This window comes from Carassius gibelio, chromosome B14, assembly GCF_023724105.1.
Source record: "Carassius gibelio isolate Cgi1373 ecotype wild population from Czech Republic chromosome B14, carGib1.2-hapl.c, whole genome shotgun sequence".
Classification (NCBI taxonomy): domain Eukaryota; kingdom Metazoa; phylum Chordata; class Actinopteri; order Cypriniformes; family Cyprinidae; genus Carassius; species Carassius gibelio.
Genome location: NC_068409.1, coordinates 28,140,044 through 28,157,019, shown reverse-complemented (window position 1 = coordinate 28,157,019; position 16,976 = coordinate 28,140,044). Strand labels below are relative to the sequence as shown.

At 36.2% G+C, this 16,976-nt stretch overlaps 1 protein-coding gene across 4 annotated transcripts in view; it reads right to left on the bottom strand.

Annotated features, from left to right (window-relative positions):
• Positions 1–16,976, bottom strand: part of LOC127971009 (phospholipid-transporting ATPase IA) — a 122,174-nt gene that overhangs the window by 36,020 nt on the left and 69,178 nt on the right. For all 4 annotated transcript variants that reach the window (XM_052573748.1, XM_052573746.1, XM_052573745.1 and 1 more), the window contains 4 exons: positions 14,695–14,833; positions 10,950–11,014; positions 4,426–4,598; positions 1,356–1,539 (listed from right to left, as the gene is read on the bottom strand). In XM_052573748.1, coding sequence (XP_052429708.1) covers positions 1,356–1,539; positions 4,426–4,598; positions 10,950–11,014; positions 14,695–14,833 — 561 coding nt within the window. The remainder of the gene's footprint in view (positions 1–1,355; positions 1,540–4,425; positions 4,599–10,949; positions 11,015–14,694; positions 14,834–16,976) is intronic.

Here is a 16,976-nt window from a genome sequence, read left to right as displayed (position 1 = left end):
ACAAAAATTTGGTGAGTATCATATTTGATACATCAAGCTTTGACGGCTTTTATGGAGAATATGGAGCTCATATTCCAGGACGAAAAGTAAATCAAACGACCAAACTGAGCAAAGATAAACGATTTGGTTCAGTTGTTGGTGTGTCTATGGTTAAAAAAGATTACATTCTGACAGCTTTAAGACCTTCGTGACAGTACATCAGACTAACATAAAATTTATATAAATATTACTCTACCTATCCCAATATAATTACAGTGGGGAACAAAATTATTAGAACACCAGTATTTTCACCAGCTAAAAATGGTTTCAGGTCAGTTATTTCTATCTTTTGTTGTAGTGTGTCAGTAGGAAATATCAGTTTACATTCCCTTTTGCCATTAATTGTAATAATCCAGTGAGACATGAGTTACATTTTATATATTTTTTTGTTAATTTAATACAAATATATGACACCACACAGTTAATGTGTAACATTTTCATCTAGTTTAACAGTTGATGAGAAGCAGCAGCGTGAAAAGCCTTATAGTGCAAATCAAGCTGACACTGGTTCAGGATGATGAATGCATACTAGCTGCTGGTACTGCACATTAAAGTTTGCCGTCTGATCCAGCACATATCATACGAGCCGTTTGGCTGGAAGGCAGTTCAGGCAACTTTCTATGAAACTGCCCGCATTACCTACAACCTCCACCTACAATACCATGAGGGCACTTAAGAAAAGACAAGATGCTTTCTTGAGTAATCCGATGCATGAGGCCAGTGAACAGACGGCTCGGGGCAGTATAGAAAAACAAGTGTGAAGAGGCATGTTTCCCCGAACTGCACAAAACGTGAAATGAAACCGAGACAGAGATGGAGAGCGATGTTGACAGCGAACGGCGACACATGAGCTCTTCTTTTGTGAAACGAACAATGAAGATTATGCTGTATCAAAATCTGTGAATTACAAAACATCTTCATAATTAAGTTTACATAAGAGGGACGGGTCCAGTTTCACCATCAGCAGGAGTTTGAGTAAGTGAACACACAAGCTATGTAAACTGAGCTGAGCGACCCATTTTGCTATCTCAGACTGCAGAATCTATGAGCCACAGGTTTTAACCCTTTCACCCTAGATACATAATCTAGTACCAGATTTATATTCTGGGAGTCGCACTATGGTGACACGACAACAGTGTTTATTTACACTGGGAACTGATACAGTATGTGCTTCAGGTTTAGAAGCAGAGATTACATTTTATTTTGTGTAATTTTTCATTGATTTCAGTAAAGCTGATCAATTAAATTGATTTACACACTATTTAGCTAACTTAAACTTTCTTCCTGCAGGCATGTGCAACTTAATAGTTTCTCACCTGTGCAATAGAGTAGTCTGATGAGTTGGCAGCCTGCAGTCCTTCATTGCCAGAGATGCCAACACCCACATGGGCGGTCTGGATCATGCCCACATCATTAGCTCCATCGCCGATGGCCAGTGTGATCACTTTCACCTGTTTCTTCACCATCTCAACCACCTCAGACTTCTGCAGAGGTGAAACCCTGGAAAGAAAATAAACAAAAACTACAATTTGACACAAGTACTATAATATCTGCTCTGATGGCAAACGGTTGAAACTGACATTTTATGTCTTTCCACAAGGAAAGAGATTAGAGATTTACAACATAATTGCAGATTTGCAATGACACCTTTATAGAGGGATCTGAGGCAATTTTTCTTGTTGCAAATTATCAGTGTTGACAACCATTTGATTTCTTGGCCGTCTGTTGTGGCATCACAACTTCACAAAATGAATTTGTCTCTATAAAAACAGAAGTAAAAAGAGGACTTCCAACACTCTGAAATTCACAGCTCAAAGTGAATTCAAATAACTGGAACCTTTAACTATTCCTTCTAATTACAATTTAGAATCTTATTCATCATTGTGTCTTCACCACAAAATAACATCCAACTAAATACTGTTCAGTTTTGGGGACAGTCATTTTTCTTATGTTTTTAAAATAAGATTTGCCGGTCAAGAAACATTTCCTTTTATTTTCAAATGTTAAAAACATTTGCACTACTTTTGTGGAAACTATACATTTTTCAGGATTCTCTGATGAACTAAAAGCTCAAAAGAACCTACGTTATTTGAAATAGACTTTTATTCAGAAAAGATGCGAAATTTAAAAAATAAATAAGTAGGAAATGTTTTTATGTGACCTATTAATTCATTATGAGTATAGAGGTTAAAAATTCACTCCCAACTTATTTCTCATTATTTTGTGAACCTGTTCAACTGATTCATAAAAAAATAAAAAAATAAAAAGACTCAAAAGGAAAACTAGCTCACAAATCATTGCGGCATCTGCAGTGTTACACAAGTTCTAAAAAAGAAAAAAAAAGACAAAAAGAAACCCTAACAAATATATATTTACTACAGAAAGTAATGGTTTTTCACGAACGTTTGAAACCCATAACATTTAGAAACAGAATAACCCACACCGGGCAAATTGTGTTCCTGATGAAGCCAAACCTGATCTCAGGATCCCTGACCTTTAAAATACATATACAAAAGCTTACAGCACATTACAGTACTGCATCATCTGTGTCAGCAAATGAAATTAAGGTCTCGCTTTCGGCTAGAAAAGCTCCTCCGGGGTTCACGGGTCATTCTGTAAGCAATGAATGTAGTGATGTAAGGCTCTCCAGTGAACCGGAGATTGCTGCCGATATAGCAGGAGACCTCTAGAGTCAGTTTAACATTTACTCATCTGCAGGCACAAATCTGCTCTCCTCAGGACACCATGTGGCTGTTCATATGTGTCTGTGTAGTGAGTGAAAGCAGATCAAATAGATTACATCAAGCATTGCAAAATGGCTATGGCACCTGTGGTGTGCGCTGTTTCTGGAAATTGACACTGATTTTTGGCAGTTCCTTGTAACACTCAATTGATTCCTCATACGTTTCTTTCACTGTGTAGCATTTGAAATGCTTCATACTAGTCTGCTAACACACAGTTTAACTTTGTGTATAACTGACAGACATTCTAACTACAATCTACTATTATAAAAAATAACTCTCATTAGTAAATAACTGCTTTGAGAGCTAGTATAATTATGTTTATTGGGAAGGTTGTGACCTAAAGGGAAGGTAATTTGTTCTTTAAACAGCACCGTGGCATTTCCCTGTAATTGTCTGCCAGTCACCTGATGTTTTTATAAGTGCAGAAAAAAATTCTAGTGATGGCGTCAGTTCCTTGGAGGGCAAAAAGGGTTATTAACCTGCAAAGACCTATTTACATCCACCTGTGAAACAGTAAACTTTTTAGCAGAACATGACAGTACAACTTCCTGTGTTCTTTGGTTTAACATGGAAATACATTTAAAACTGCATCCGATTACAGTGACAATTTGTAATAATTGGACTCTTTTATTCTCTTTGAAAAAATAAACGTCCCAAGCCTGGACACTGGAAAAAAAAAAAAAAGAGACTTCTTTCATTTGTAGTAGGGGTGTGCGATATAAATTTGTAGACATGATTAACCTACAGAAATTTGTCAACCAGTAGAGATTTTTGACTATCGCGGTTACAAGAAAATGAAGTGACTTTAAAAAACAAGTCTAAAAAACAAGTGATTTTAAGCTGTTGAAATGCGAATCAGAGAGGTGCGCGCACAAGAAGACAGTGCTCATTGAGCGCAGGAGTATTAAATTGAGTTATTTTTGCCACTTCATTGGCCTTGAAAGAAAATATTTTAAAGAAAACACGTGTAAAAGTATATTGGATCTGGACAGCTCTTAAAGTGACAGCAGTTTAATTGTAATTATTTATTTGCTGACTGTTTACTTGTCTTCAGTTTTATTGTTTAAAATATTATTTAGACTAGTATTAATTTTTTGTGTTACTGACAGTGGTGACAAAAATTATGACATTTCTATAGAATCCAAAAAAGGTAGATATTATAACTATATTATATTTAATATTTAACATATCGTATCGTGTACTTTTATTGTGATATAAAATATTGGTCATATCACCCACTGCTAATTTGTAGCAGTAAAATATTTTTATTTTACTTTTTGATGGAAAAGACCACCAAATATGATGATTCCCTTGTGATGGGCTCTCTTCATAAATTTTCAGCTTGATATTTTCATGCTGACAGACCAATTTGGATTGTGTGTGTGAAAATTAACCATTAAAAAAACCTACTTTTTGTCTGCCAAATTAAATTATTAACTTTTAGTTGTCTTTGTACTTCACCCAAAATAAACTGAAACATTGTCTGGATAATATTTACTTTCAAGTGCCCCCTAGTGACACTTTTTTAAACCCATGCACAGTGAATCTTTGTTGTAATACTTTGTGAGGGTTTATGTTACTGTTATTAAGTTATTATTGCTGATTTTCATTTATTTCAAATTCCCCAGGTATAGTTACAGACCTGCAGCATATCACAGCCTTGCAGGAAAGAGCCAAGTCCAGGAAATACTGGCGTGCCCCGTAAGTGAGGGCATACTTCAGTGTCTTTCCATCTATGATGAGAGCGAAGTCGTTCTCCTTGTGCAGAGCATCTCCCAGCATGCCGCAGTGATGGCTGAGTGTCTCCCTGGTACCCTGCACACAAACATGTAAGATATTGATAAACATTTCACACAAAATGACATCATTACAGTTGTGTAACTGACTAAATCAGCTGGTATGTAAACATTTCTCTGATGAACGTGCAACTCAGAAGATTGAATTCATTAGGATAGGGATTTGTAATGCAATAAATCATAAAACTGTTCACAGACGTCTGATGAGACACCACACACAATTTCCTCCTTTTCCTTTAATGCCAATGCAATCAGTGCCAAGAATAACATAGGATTTAACATGCAGAGCACCAGACACTTTTGCAAATGGGGTTTACGTCTGTTTATTGTCAGTGCACAGGGCATCAAAGTGAGAACGTACATATGGCACGCTTCATTACGGAGCGCGCAAAGCCGAAGCTGGGTGTGATGGTTCGTTTGTTAGAACGAGGCCTTTCAATGGCCTTGACCAGGAAACACAACGGCATGGGAACTTACCCTGAGCACTAGCAAAGCTGCAGACCTCAGTCTTCTCCCGCTCTCATTGTGTTCATGCAATCGGAGTGAGCATACGTCTGGATTTATGGGTTATTTCAGAGGAATGTCCTGTCCCAGCTGTATGGGCTCAAATATTTCTGTGTGTTGATTAAACCTGCAAGATCTTAATCAACACTGACTGGGCCAGAGAAAAACTGGGATCTTTGACTTAACCTGACTGTTGTTTTAAACAGAGTTTAATGGTGAAAACTGTACTTTCAGCAGAAAATACACCTCGTAGTAAGAAGCTGTTATTGTAAGGATTTGGAACGTGTGGGAGGATGCTTCTGTGTTTGGATTAGGAATGCTGCTGTACTTCATAAAAATTCCCTATAAAATCACACACACCAGCTCACAGTTCTGCAAACTACTACAAAAACAAATCATAAGAAAGAAAGTCAGTGGTCTCCACTACATAACCTCTCAACACGTCTGAGAGATAACGTGAATCATCACAGAAATGCCTCTTTCCTTAAAGAAGCTGGTCTTCATACTGTATCTTGAAATCATTGAGCATTGTGAGTAAACAAACCAGCGCACGTCTCTATCTGCAGCTCCTGCTCCACAGCTGGCCAGCAGTTTTTGGCTTCACATTCCTTCATTGTGAAGACCATGACACGAACAAGCACTTCTGCATCCGAGGGGTGAAATGATGACTAATAACAGCAAGTTTATGCAGAGCAGACAAATATTCAAAATGTCTCAAAACTACTCTCATAGCGGAGAGAAATAATACTGAAGAGAATCTTTCTTAGTTTTTAACTATAGACATTTATTTTAAACCTAGCTATATAAATAACATCACTTCTTAATTAAATGACAGACTTAAAAATGTGCAAAAAAATTGACAAATACCAATAACATAACATAACATAAAATAAGAATAAAAAAAAGTTTTTTTAAACATTAATTGCATTCAATTGAATTATCGCTGTTTTAATAATTATATTAAAAATTAAGTTATTAGTATTATTATTGAAACAAAAAACAGCAATATTAATGAAACATGGAGACACTGTTGCTTATGAATAAATACTAAATAAATACAGCTTATTAAAAACAATTAAATCTGTCAAAAACAAATTGCTTCCACTTTTAAAATTGGTCCAATGCCAGTGATCTATACCAGTTCAAAAACATGACAGGACAAAATGAAAGACAAATGAAAAAAATAAAACAATAATAAAAGACAAAAACAATAATAGTGATAACCCCCCCCCCCCCCCCCAAAAAGAACAAATAAAAAGTTACATGAAACATTATAAGCATAATAGGTGTCTTACACCAAAAAGCTTCGATGGATATCTATGCTGATGATCACCACTAAATCTGAGACTGAATATTTGTGTGTGTGTGTGTGTGTGTGTGTTTTGAGGAGGAAGGGAGATGCCTAAGGGCAGTGAGATTACACCTCGGGGACCAACCAACATTCTCCTGGGATAACAGACTCTGAAATCCAAGCTCAAAGGAAATATTTAGAGAGAGAAGCCTCAGGTTTCAGAGAAAGAGAGAGAAGTGCAGCTGTAAGAGCTTCTCGAATATGTTGTGTCCATTCTGTAGGTGTCCCTGCGTGTAATGGCTGTATATAATACACAAGACTGCCACAGACAGTATAAGATCAGATGATAAGAGCGCTTATGAAGACTAATGAGAGGACAATATTTCCATTTCCTCACAAGTCAGCACCATTTCCCAGTCTTCCACTTTGGAAGCTCGGCTGAAACACTCTCAGTCGTCCAAACAGGCCTCTGTGTTATGGTTGTGTGAGCAATCCGGACCGTGATGACTTAAGAGTGTTTGCTTTGCAGGTGGGCAGAAGGCATCAGTGGGATATACAGTACATCAGCGCTTCCACACACGGCCAAGATCACGCAGATAACGGCTGATTTAACGCTGTGGAAATCCTTTTACTGAGATGCCTGGGCTCCAGCATGTGATATCGGACATTATAAACAAGAAACAGAAGGAAATAAAGGTTACATGTGTCATGCAAAGAAGAAATGACAGATAGAAGACTGCTTGTGCATACATACACTCACAAATGTATATAAATATGCCTAGACGGACACCAACATACACACTACTGCCTGACAGAATCAACTGACTATGAAAGAAAGAGAATACGGTTGTTATTTCAAACAAGAAGCCCAATTGTTTGTCAATTCTTTTCATGCAACTTATATAGGAAAAAACAGTAAAAGATCAAAAAATTACAAATGGCAGAAACTGAGAATTGAGGAATCAGTTATGGCTTTGCATATTAGATTCAATTTGACTCGCAAGCTTTGGATTCGATTTGATTTCCAATCCGATTCCACTCAATTCAATATTGATTATTTTGGAAACATATTAGGTACAATACATACAGTACCAAATTTTCAAGGATTTTTTACTATAATGCAGGTTAAAATTAACTGATTTGTATTCAAATGCTTAAATTACACTCAAAGTTTTTATAATAATAAAGTTACAATTGCACAGCCTAATTAAATTTCTACTCCAATCCACTTTTTTGAAACAAATGTTTAAATGGTGGCTGTCATAAGAATAAAATAAATATTGAAGAAGAGTAAAATATTATAATGAATATGTTATATGGTGCATACATCTAGCAAAATGCTCATCTCTGGAGTTCATTTCTCTAGCTGACTAACAAAGTTTCTGGACACCGAATATGTTTTTTTCTGGAGTAAATGTGACACTACGTCTCATTGTTTACAAGTGGTTATACTGACATCTCTGCACGGTTGAAACACTAAGCGATTACATGAGACAGGATATGATTTCGGTTAAGTTGTAATCTTTCTTTTAACATACCATCAAATGTTTATTCATATTTATTTCATGCTGAAATGGATATTAAAGTGGAAAAGATTAGTTCATGTGCACTTGCCGCTTCTCTTTGACTGCGATCTGTCTCTCCACATGAAACAGTGCCAAAACAGCATTTATTGTTTGAATACTGTCATAAAATGGTAAGAATCTGAAGTTTGAGACTTCAAAAGTGAAAAAGCACAAAGCTTACTGTGATTTATTGGATGGGTGGTGTGCTAAAATGTTGTGTTCATGAAGTGAAAACAGGCTAGACTAACTGATTCTTGGCATTTAAGAATCAATATTATTTGGTAAAAATTAGAAAATGGATAAAAATTCTAAAAAGCCCTTTTTTTTTTCTTTCAAATGATCACAACATAAATTACATCCAAAATCAGTGTACGATTATCACTTACAACAAAAAATGGCTATAAATGGCTTTTGAAAAAAAGATTACATTAGAAAATAGACCTCCAGGGGCGGAAAAACATAAATGCTACAAAGGTTAGAAAACGGTTCCTTTACATTAAATTTCATTAAAAGACAGTGAGCTCTGTGCTTTGCAGTATCTCTATTTTTGGCCCAATTTCTTTCCTCTGTACTCTTCCACAATCTCTCCATTCTCTCGGCTTATCTGCACACTATTGCTTTTTTCATCTGCGAGCAGCAGAAGGCACTGCAGTCCGACGCATATTTAATTTGATTACTGAGTTACTGTTCTTTGACCCGTCCCACAGTGCCTTGCATTTTCCTCCACTGAGATAATGAAACCCCCTCAGACGTCCGGTGAAGACCTCAACCCCTCTCTCGGGCCGGATGAGTGGGCTCCTTCATCCATCTTGTATTCCTTAATACGCTGAATGTTTTAAACACAAAAAAACAAGAGAAGGACCGAGGGGAAGGGAGGCGCACTGTTCCAGTGTTTTCTCCTGCAATGTGAGAGCACTGCAAATCCCACCACTGCCGGACCTCCGAGCGCTCCGAGAATTCCTCCTTGTTTTCTTTTCTCGTGTTGTATAAGCATGTGCATATGCATGGGAGACAAGGCGCTGACATTTCAAATGGCGGCCGTCTGCTTTATGGAACGCTCCTCTTTTTCTTTGGCTCCATCTATCATGCTAAACGGCTGTTTGACAGACTGAGAGCCGTCCGTCATCGCCCCAAACCCCACCCCCCTCGCAATGGGACGTGCTCCACCCGATAAAGGGTTCCGTTGCATGTGCAAAAGCTCCATAGAATGGTTTCTAGAGGCCTTAACTTCCACAGACAACAGACAAGACCCTCCCTGCAGGGCCAGGTGACCTGCAGGCTGTGTGTGTGAGTGTTTCAGTGATGGTTCCCTTCTTTGAAAGCGGATGGCTTTCGGTTTCATCGTCAACAGAATAGACTCTCCCATCAGGGAGTTATTGGCCTGTACCTTGTGCATGTGTGTGAGTGTATATGAAAGAGGGTCCTAAAGCTCTGTTCTAAGTCCACGACCCCTTCCCGTCTTTTAACGGCTCCATGCGGTGCAACCACATCCTCTCTTTCCTATAAGCTCCATCTGACCAACATATACAAGTAGGATCCCAAGGTCTGAGACCACATTTCAAAATACATGATTTAAAACCTGGAAATAAAACATTTTAAAACAAAGAAATGGTATGATGTAAAATCTATTTGAAAGATCCTTCACTATTTCTAGGCCACTTATCAAAAACACTTAAACAAATATCATGTGACTTCTTTTGTACAGATGGTCTGATGTTCGTGCTCCCATTGAAGATCAAGATACCTTTTAGATCATCTCAATTCATGCTGGAACATTAAAGTAAAAGGGGGACAAATCCAGTACTAAAAAAAGATACATTTTAATATTTTAATCCATATTTTACTTCCATTTGTTTTTGTTTGTTTTATTTATGCACATACACACACACACACAAAATATTGTGGTTGGTAGGAATTATGTTTACTAAGACTGCATTTATTTAATTGAATATATTATGAAATATTATTACAATTTAAACTTTTTAACCTGTTAAATGTCACCCCGTCCCGTATACGGGACGCCTACGTTGACTATACTATATTACAATCAAATCTAATCTAATCTTGACAAACTATATATCGTTGGAAAGGTCTAAGACTCCCAAATATATATTGTACCAATATTTTTTGTTAAAAATTATGTAGGAAAAGTAATAGATGAATTTATGACAAGAGTGCACCCTCAGAAATCTACATTACAAAAGGAGCTTTGACCTTTGTTTAAAAAAAATACTTCCTCATTGCCTTTTTCTCTATCACATTTTAGAAATCATCAGAAGTTATATATCACTTGAAAACATAAAATCTCAAAATTCATCCTTCAAAACCCATTTTAAAATCAGACATTGCATTACCATGTAAATGGTACATCAAAATCATGTTACAAAATGTTTTCAGTCATGAATTATAAAAATTTATGTTTGTATCATGCACATTCAAGTCTATCTTCAAAAACGTGAGTGACAGTTAACAGGTTAAAATTATATATATATATATATATATATATATATATATATATATATATATATATATATATATATATAAAACCTTTTTTCAGCATTCTTTACTGTCGTATGTGATCAATTTAATCAGTTCTTACCCCCCCAAAAAATTATAATTTTCTTAAAAAAAAATTTTGAACAGTAGTGTAACTTAAAACAATAGATTTTGAATAATAATAATAATAAAATAGTTTAATGATAAAGAAAACACAAAATAGAAACTGAAAATAGTGACTTTTGGGCCCAACTGTATCAATTTATTCCTTTTGTTAAGAGAAATATGAGACAGAAACCGGAGGGGAAAGGTTTGGATGAAAACTCAAAACAAAATCTAGAACTGTTCTGAAAGAGAGTCACATTGGGAATTATGTCACATGCTTTCATGTACCGGGGGGCTGAAGCGATCCGTCAGCTGTCGTGTCTTTTCATCTCTTCTCTGAGCTTATATTACTAATGGTAACATGTAACTGTTTTTTCAAATAAACATACACCTCCGTCTCAGTACTCACATCCAGGGTGTCCTCGTTTATCACCAGCAGGCCCATGTTCTTCGTGAGCAGTTTGCAGGAGTGTCCTTCAGGAAAAAAAGAGAAAACTCATTGCTTATACCGCTCACTATTAAGCCTGAAAACATATGGTATGTTTGTGTGGAAAAAAACGCCTTTCTTGGCATTGGAACAAATGACGAATGGTTTGCCGCAACTTAGTATTTTAGCAATAGATCAACATTACAAAGATATGCGACGTGTAACCACAGCAACGGATGAAAGAAATGACTAATTGAGGAGTGAAAAGCACATTTTGTTATTAACGTTTACAGCAGACCTGAGTTTAAAAACTCCCACGCCGCATTGGTTTTAATGTGCCTTTGCACTATTCGTATGAGATCACAACTTGACAAAAAAAAAAAAAACACGACATCCCATCATCCATCAGGATGTGTCTAAACAACATAAAGGGAGGAACAAGTCCATTTGGTGTTTAATAGGTTACGTCACCTCAGTATTTGAGGAGTGATGTGTGTGTGTGTGTGTGTGCTGGAAAGAATCAATGGGACATTAGTTTGAAATAAAAGTTACTGTAAAGGACAAAAATTGCCCAAACGCAGTAGTTATATTAAATTACAGTAATCATGTATCAGAGAGACCTGCTATATTTATCCTGGCAACAATATTTCAAACATTTTTGGTGTTTTTATGCAGTATAACTGTAAAACATACATTATACCTGTTATCTATGAAATCAACAGTATTTTTAATTTTCTGGATTTCACTTTTTCCCATTAAAATTTTTTTAGACTCGATTTGAATGGTTTTATTATTATTATTATTATTTTTAAATATATATAAAGATGTGTCCCATTAACTAAAATAATGAAATTCTCACAATTTAACAGCAATTTATCAAAAGTTTAACAAAAACTACATTAAATCCTTATAAAATATTTTTCCCCCATAAATTTAGATTTTTACAAAATTCTGTTTTTCATAAATTTTCTGGATTCCATTTTAATGGTTTCATTAGATTTTAAAAATCAAAAGTTTCTAATTAATTGATCTCATAAAAAAAAAAAAAAAACTTCTAGTATTTTATTTATTTGTTTTCCCAGAAATACTGTGTTGTTACATCTTCTGCTACACACACACATTGATTTACAATCACAGATCGTAGAAATTATAACTCCCTATATATATATATATATATATATATATATATATATATATTCTCTATAGAACCAACAACAATATTTAGTATAAAAGGATAATTTACACTGTTTACACATTTAATATATAGCTTATGGCTTATGGTTTTGGCCAATAGCGACACTGTACAATATTGCAAAAAAAATCATTTACAAAACCGGTTTGCTAAACCCAAATAGGGTTTATATGTCCCAAATCAAGCACTTGACTGAGCTAGTAGTAGGACCAATCGGGAACGTATGAATAGTAGCCTTGTAGTTAACTTTACACACTTTAACAGAAAAAAACAAGATGACACACTTCACCCTTAAGGAAATGTGACTGTGCCATTACAAAACTGTGACCAAATTCAACAAGAGCATGAATGAGTATGTATTTGGATGCCGGTGTCCTGTCCTATCATTCCTCTTCAAAGTGTTTCTGTTGATTTCAAACTTGCATATGCACCAAAATTTCCTGTCTGCGTGGAAAACAGATTTGGTTTCCTGACAGCGACTCAAACCTTGACATATTTCAGCAGCTTCATTCTGACCACTGGCAGTAATGTCACCCCATCCCTCTTCAACACTGTTAAACTAAAACACCCTTGGTAGAAACGATAGATTTACATTGAGACACCTGCATGACGCAGCATAATTCTGTATGAATCTGGAAAGGAGGCACTGAGGTTACACTCCGCGGTTGCATTGGCTCCGTGCTACTGCAGGGTGGGTTTTCATTCGGTCTGCTGGCAGCGGCTGTGGGTTAGAAGAGGGCATGTTGAGTTGTTTGCGTTGGCCGCATGCTGTTTGTTTGGGCTTTAATCTCTGAGGCTTTACAGTGGCACCCAGTGGCCAGGAGCAACAGCTCAGCAGTAGCAGCACAGTGTGGATAGCTCGCCTGTCCTCGCTCCAACTCTCTGCTTAATGGTCTGATACATTAATAAGGCCATCAGAGGGCTAGTGTGGATAGAAGAACTGGAGCGGTTTCATGTACTATGTGCGAGAGGTGGCCAAACAGCTCTAAGTGCCCGCTAACCCAAGATTAAACGGCTCACGACTTCACGGTCCTGGGGTTCACTTGACTTCTGATAGTTTTCATGTTTTTGTAGAGTACCAGTGTGGGAAATGGAGAATTCTTATTTTATTTAAGCATGCCGCGGTTTAAATGCACGCATTCAGTGCTAAAAAAAAAGAACTTAATTAGTTTCCCTTATGTTAGTGTTATAAAATAAATGGTATACTGAAGAACTGTCTAGCTCAGGAGTTTTCAAACTGGAATACAAGACTTTGATTAAAAAAAGAAACATTTTTTTTTTTTTTTTAGATTTACATTTCACAAATGTAGAACTTTACTTTACTTCAACTTAAGAAATACATAGTGAAGTGCTGTCTAATCCAGAGGTCCTAAAGAAATATAGTATAGTAATAATAAATATATTATAAAATAAAACTTTTTAAGGCTGGTAAATTGCATACATTAAATGAAACTAAATTTATTTATTTTTTTTTTTTTGTTAATTCTAAGATACAGATCACCTTAAAAAAGGTTAATGCTTCCCAGATATTTAAACAATTTTGTTAACTACAATCATAATGCTAAAGTCAATTATTCAATTTTGTTATCTACATATTATATTGTATACATCACATTTTAATATTTAAGAAATGTAATTTCTCTAATTAAATACTTATTTATTCCTTGTACTGTCTTTATATTTTAGTTAATATCAAATTACCTCAGACATCTTTTAACCATACTGGCAAAGGATTCTGGGAACCTACACTAGCTGGAAGACTCTTGTCTCTTGTCATCCTCCAACTCTCCAAATGATGAATTACAAAAAGCAGAAAATACAAAGTAAACACAGACATCTTTATTTTAGCGTGCATGCCAGCCAAGTGGAGGTCCAGTAAAAATCCCTTCCTCTCCGAGCGTGTGCGTTTTCAAGCCGCGGCACAGCTGGCCGGCGGGCACAATGGGCTGATTCAGGATCAGTGTTGGTAGGTGGCCACAGACTGTGCTCTGTTAGGATCTGTTTTTCTGACCGTAGCATTTAACATGAGGCCTGTTCAAAAGCCACACTGGTGGCCGTGTAGCTGTTAGACTAATACGAGACGCCACATCACAGGGAAATAGGAGGGGGGCCGCGGTCTGAATGCAGGGACAGATTAGAGTCGAGCAGGTCGAGGACACGTGCGTTACATCAGCTTTCAGATGAGGAAAGAAACCGAACACCTTCTACCTGTGTGACAGCCGCTCAGGAAGAGCTGTGTTTGTTTGAGAGAGGTCTGAGGAAGGATTGTGTATATTTTTGATCATTTAAATTAGCCAGAGAAATTCTTACTGGTTAATGTCAATATATCAGGAAAAAACCTGATGCATCTCATCTGGGAGAACAACATAGAACTAAAACTAGAAAAATGAAGATTAAAAAAACTACACGACAGTAGCGTGGCATAAAACGTCGCTAACGTTATATACATGGCTTTGTTGATCATTTCCTGTCTGGTCCCAACTGTTAATCAAAGTGTATGTTCATACAAACAGACTTTATAGGTTTAACTCTCACCTATGTTGATGGCGGTCTCCTGTTTGTCTCCAGTCAGGATCCAGATCTTAATATCGGCTTTCATGAGGGTCTCGATGGTTTCAGGGACTTTGTCTTGTAGTTTGTCTTCAATTGCTGTGGCCCCCAGCAACTGCAAGTTCTGCAGAGAAGCAGACAAAAAAAAAAGTTATTATTAATAATAAAAATCAATCCATTAGAAAGCACTGATAAATGAGGACAGTCTTTTCCCAAGTGATTCCTGTTGGTAAGCAGGTTAAAGAAAGATATCATGTAAAATCCGCTATCGACATTATTAATAATTAAACCCAGATGCAGTGATCAGGATCTTGTATCTCCCTGTTGGGGTTTATTTTGGGATAATGACCAGCTGATTTTACAGTATTCCTTTCTTTACAGCTGCTTTTCACAACCAAACACATATGAGCATGAAATTGTTCGTTTATATTTCAAACAGTGAGTTGAGAAAGGCTGTGAAGAGATACAGTCCATGAAACTAAACAACAGCGGAAAATAAGCGCGCTGAGCTGCATTAGTAATTCTTGCTGGTGTTTTCCTGCAGTCAGATGACTATGCTTACAGTTCGATACTAATTTGAGAAAAATCATCTCATTCTTGGATTACAAAGACTCAGTTATGTGTGTATTAAGAGCAAGAGAGAGGAGACAGAGAGAGAAAGCGCGAGCGTGTGGACTGTTAATGTGTTTTTCTCAGGAAGCCCCTGGCCCTTTGACCAGCCATGATCCTATTTGGAGCGGACAGGATTTTGACAGGACCCCGCAGAGGAAAGTCAGCTGCACCAAAGAGAGAGAGAGAGAGAAAAAAAAAAGAGCGAGTGAGAGCAACTGGCCTCCTGTAAGCTGATCAGTAATATGGTGAGCAGGGGCTCGGATCTCATTCAACCTTTACTTAATATCCTCTCTTTTTTTATTTTTTCTTTTAAAGGACACAAATTTGCTAAATCTATTTTTGGTAGCTGAAAACATGAATCAGAATAATTGATTCATTAATGATTTAAGGGGCAAGATAAGTGCAGAACATAACCAATAAACACTACTAATTCTGTGAGCTTAGTTACACTCAAAAACAAAATGATTGTTAGTTCAAGACTCTCCAACAAATGTTTTTATAATAGATGAGTATTCAAGGTACATACACTAATAAGTTTGGGGTCTTAACAATTTTTTATTTTTATTATTTTATTAATTTTATTCAGCAAGGATGGGTTAAATTGAAAAAAAGTGAAAGTTAAAACCTTTACGATGTTATGCAAAATGCAGAATATTTTTGTTTTGAATTAATGGGGTTATTTTAATTATTTGAATTGTCTTTTCATCAAAGATTTTTCCACAGAAATATAAAAAAAAACAGTTTTCAACACTAACATTACTAAGACGTTATTTGAGCAGCAAATTAGCATAATAGAATGATTTTTGACAGATCATGTGCCAGAACAGGAATCATTAAAAAATATATATTAAATAAAAATACATATTAAACGATGGTTTTCTATTTTAATATATAAAGTTATTAATATTGTAATAATATTTCACAATAGTATTGTTTTTTCTGTATTCTGATCAACTAAATGCAAACTTGGTGATCATAAGAAGCTTACTTAAAAACATAAAACCCAATCTTCCCAAATACTTTTTTTTTTTTTTTTTTTTTTTGCAGGCAATATGTAATCCAATCATCTATTAATAAAGAGATTGCCTTTGAACATATCATGTGCCCCATAAGGCAATGTTTTTAGTTTTTGATTTTCTTCCCCCCCCAATGTTTTACCTATTACCTTAATAACAAAAAATAAGATTCTGATAGAATGACTTCATTCACATAAATCATTTCTGAAAATGTTCAGACAAGAAATAAGATATTTCAGAAATGTAACTGCTATTCCTGCTCAGATAAATGATAAGAGATTGCTGGAACACCAGGTGCCCCCTGCTGATCGAGTGTTGTAACTACACCCCTCAAACGAGCAGCTTTTATGTGAAATGATTGATTAGATCCATTTTCTCAGAAAGGTTGGCAGGGCTGCTTCAGCCAGTGATTAACGACGGTGGTCGGTCATGTTTGACGAACACTTCCAGAGCCCAGCTTTCCACAGGTCCACCACTGTGCTTTCTTTGCGGTTTGAGCCTAATCGTTTATACGTTTTTGGATGCCATGTGCGCAGAGAAAACCCAGCCCTCATTGATCAAACCGAAGCCATGGAGCTGTTCTGGGACTCGCCAAACTAAACTTCCTACAGGAGAAGAGCGACTGCTGTGTAACCTGCA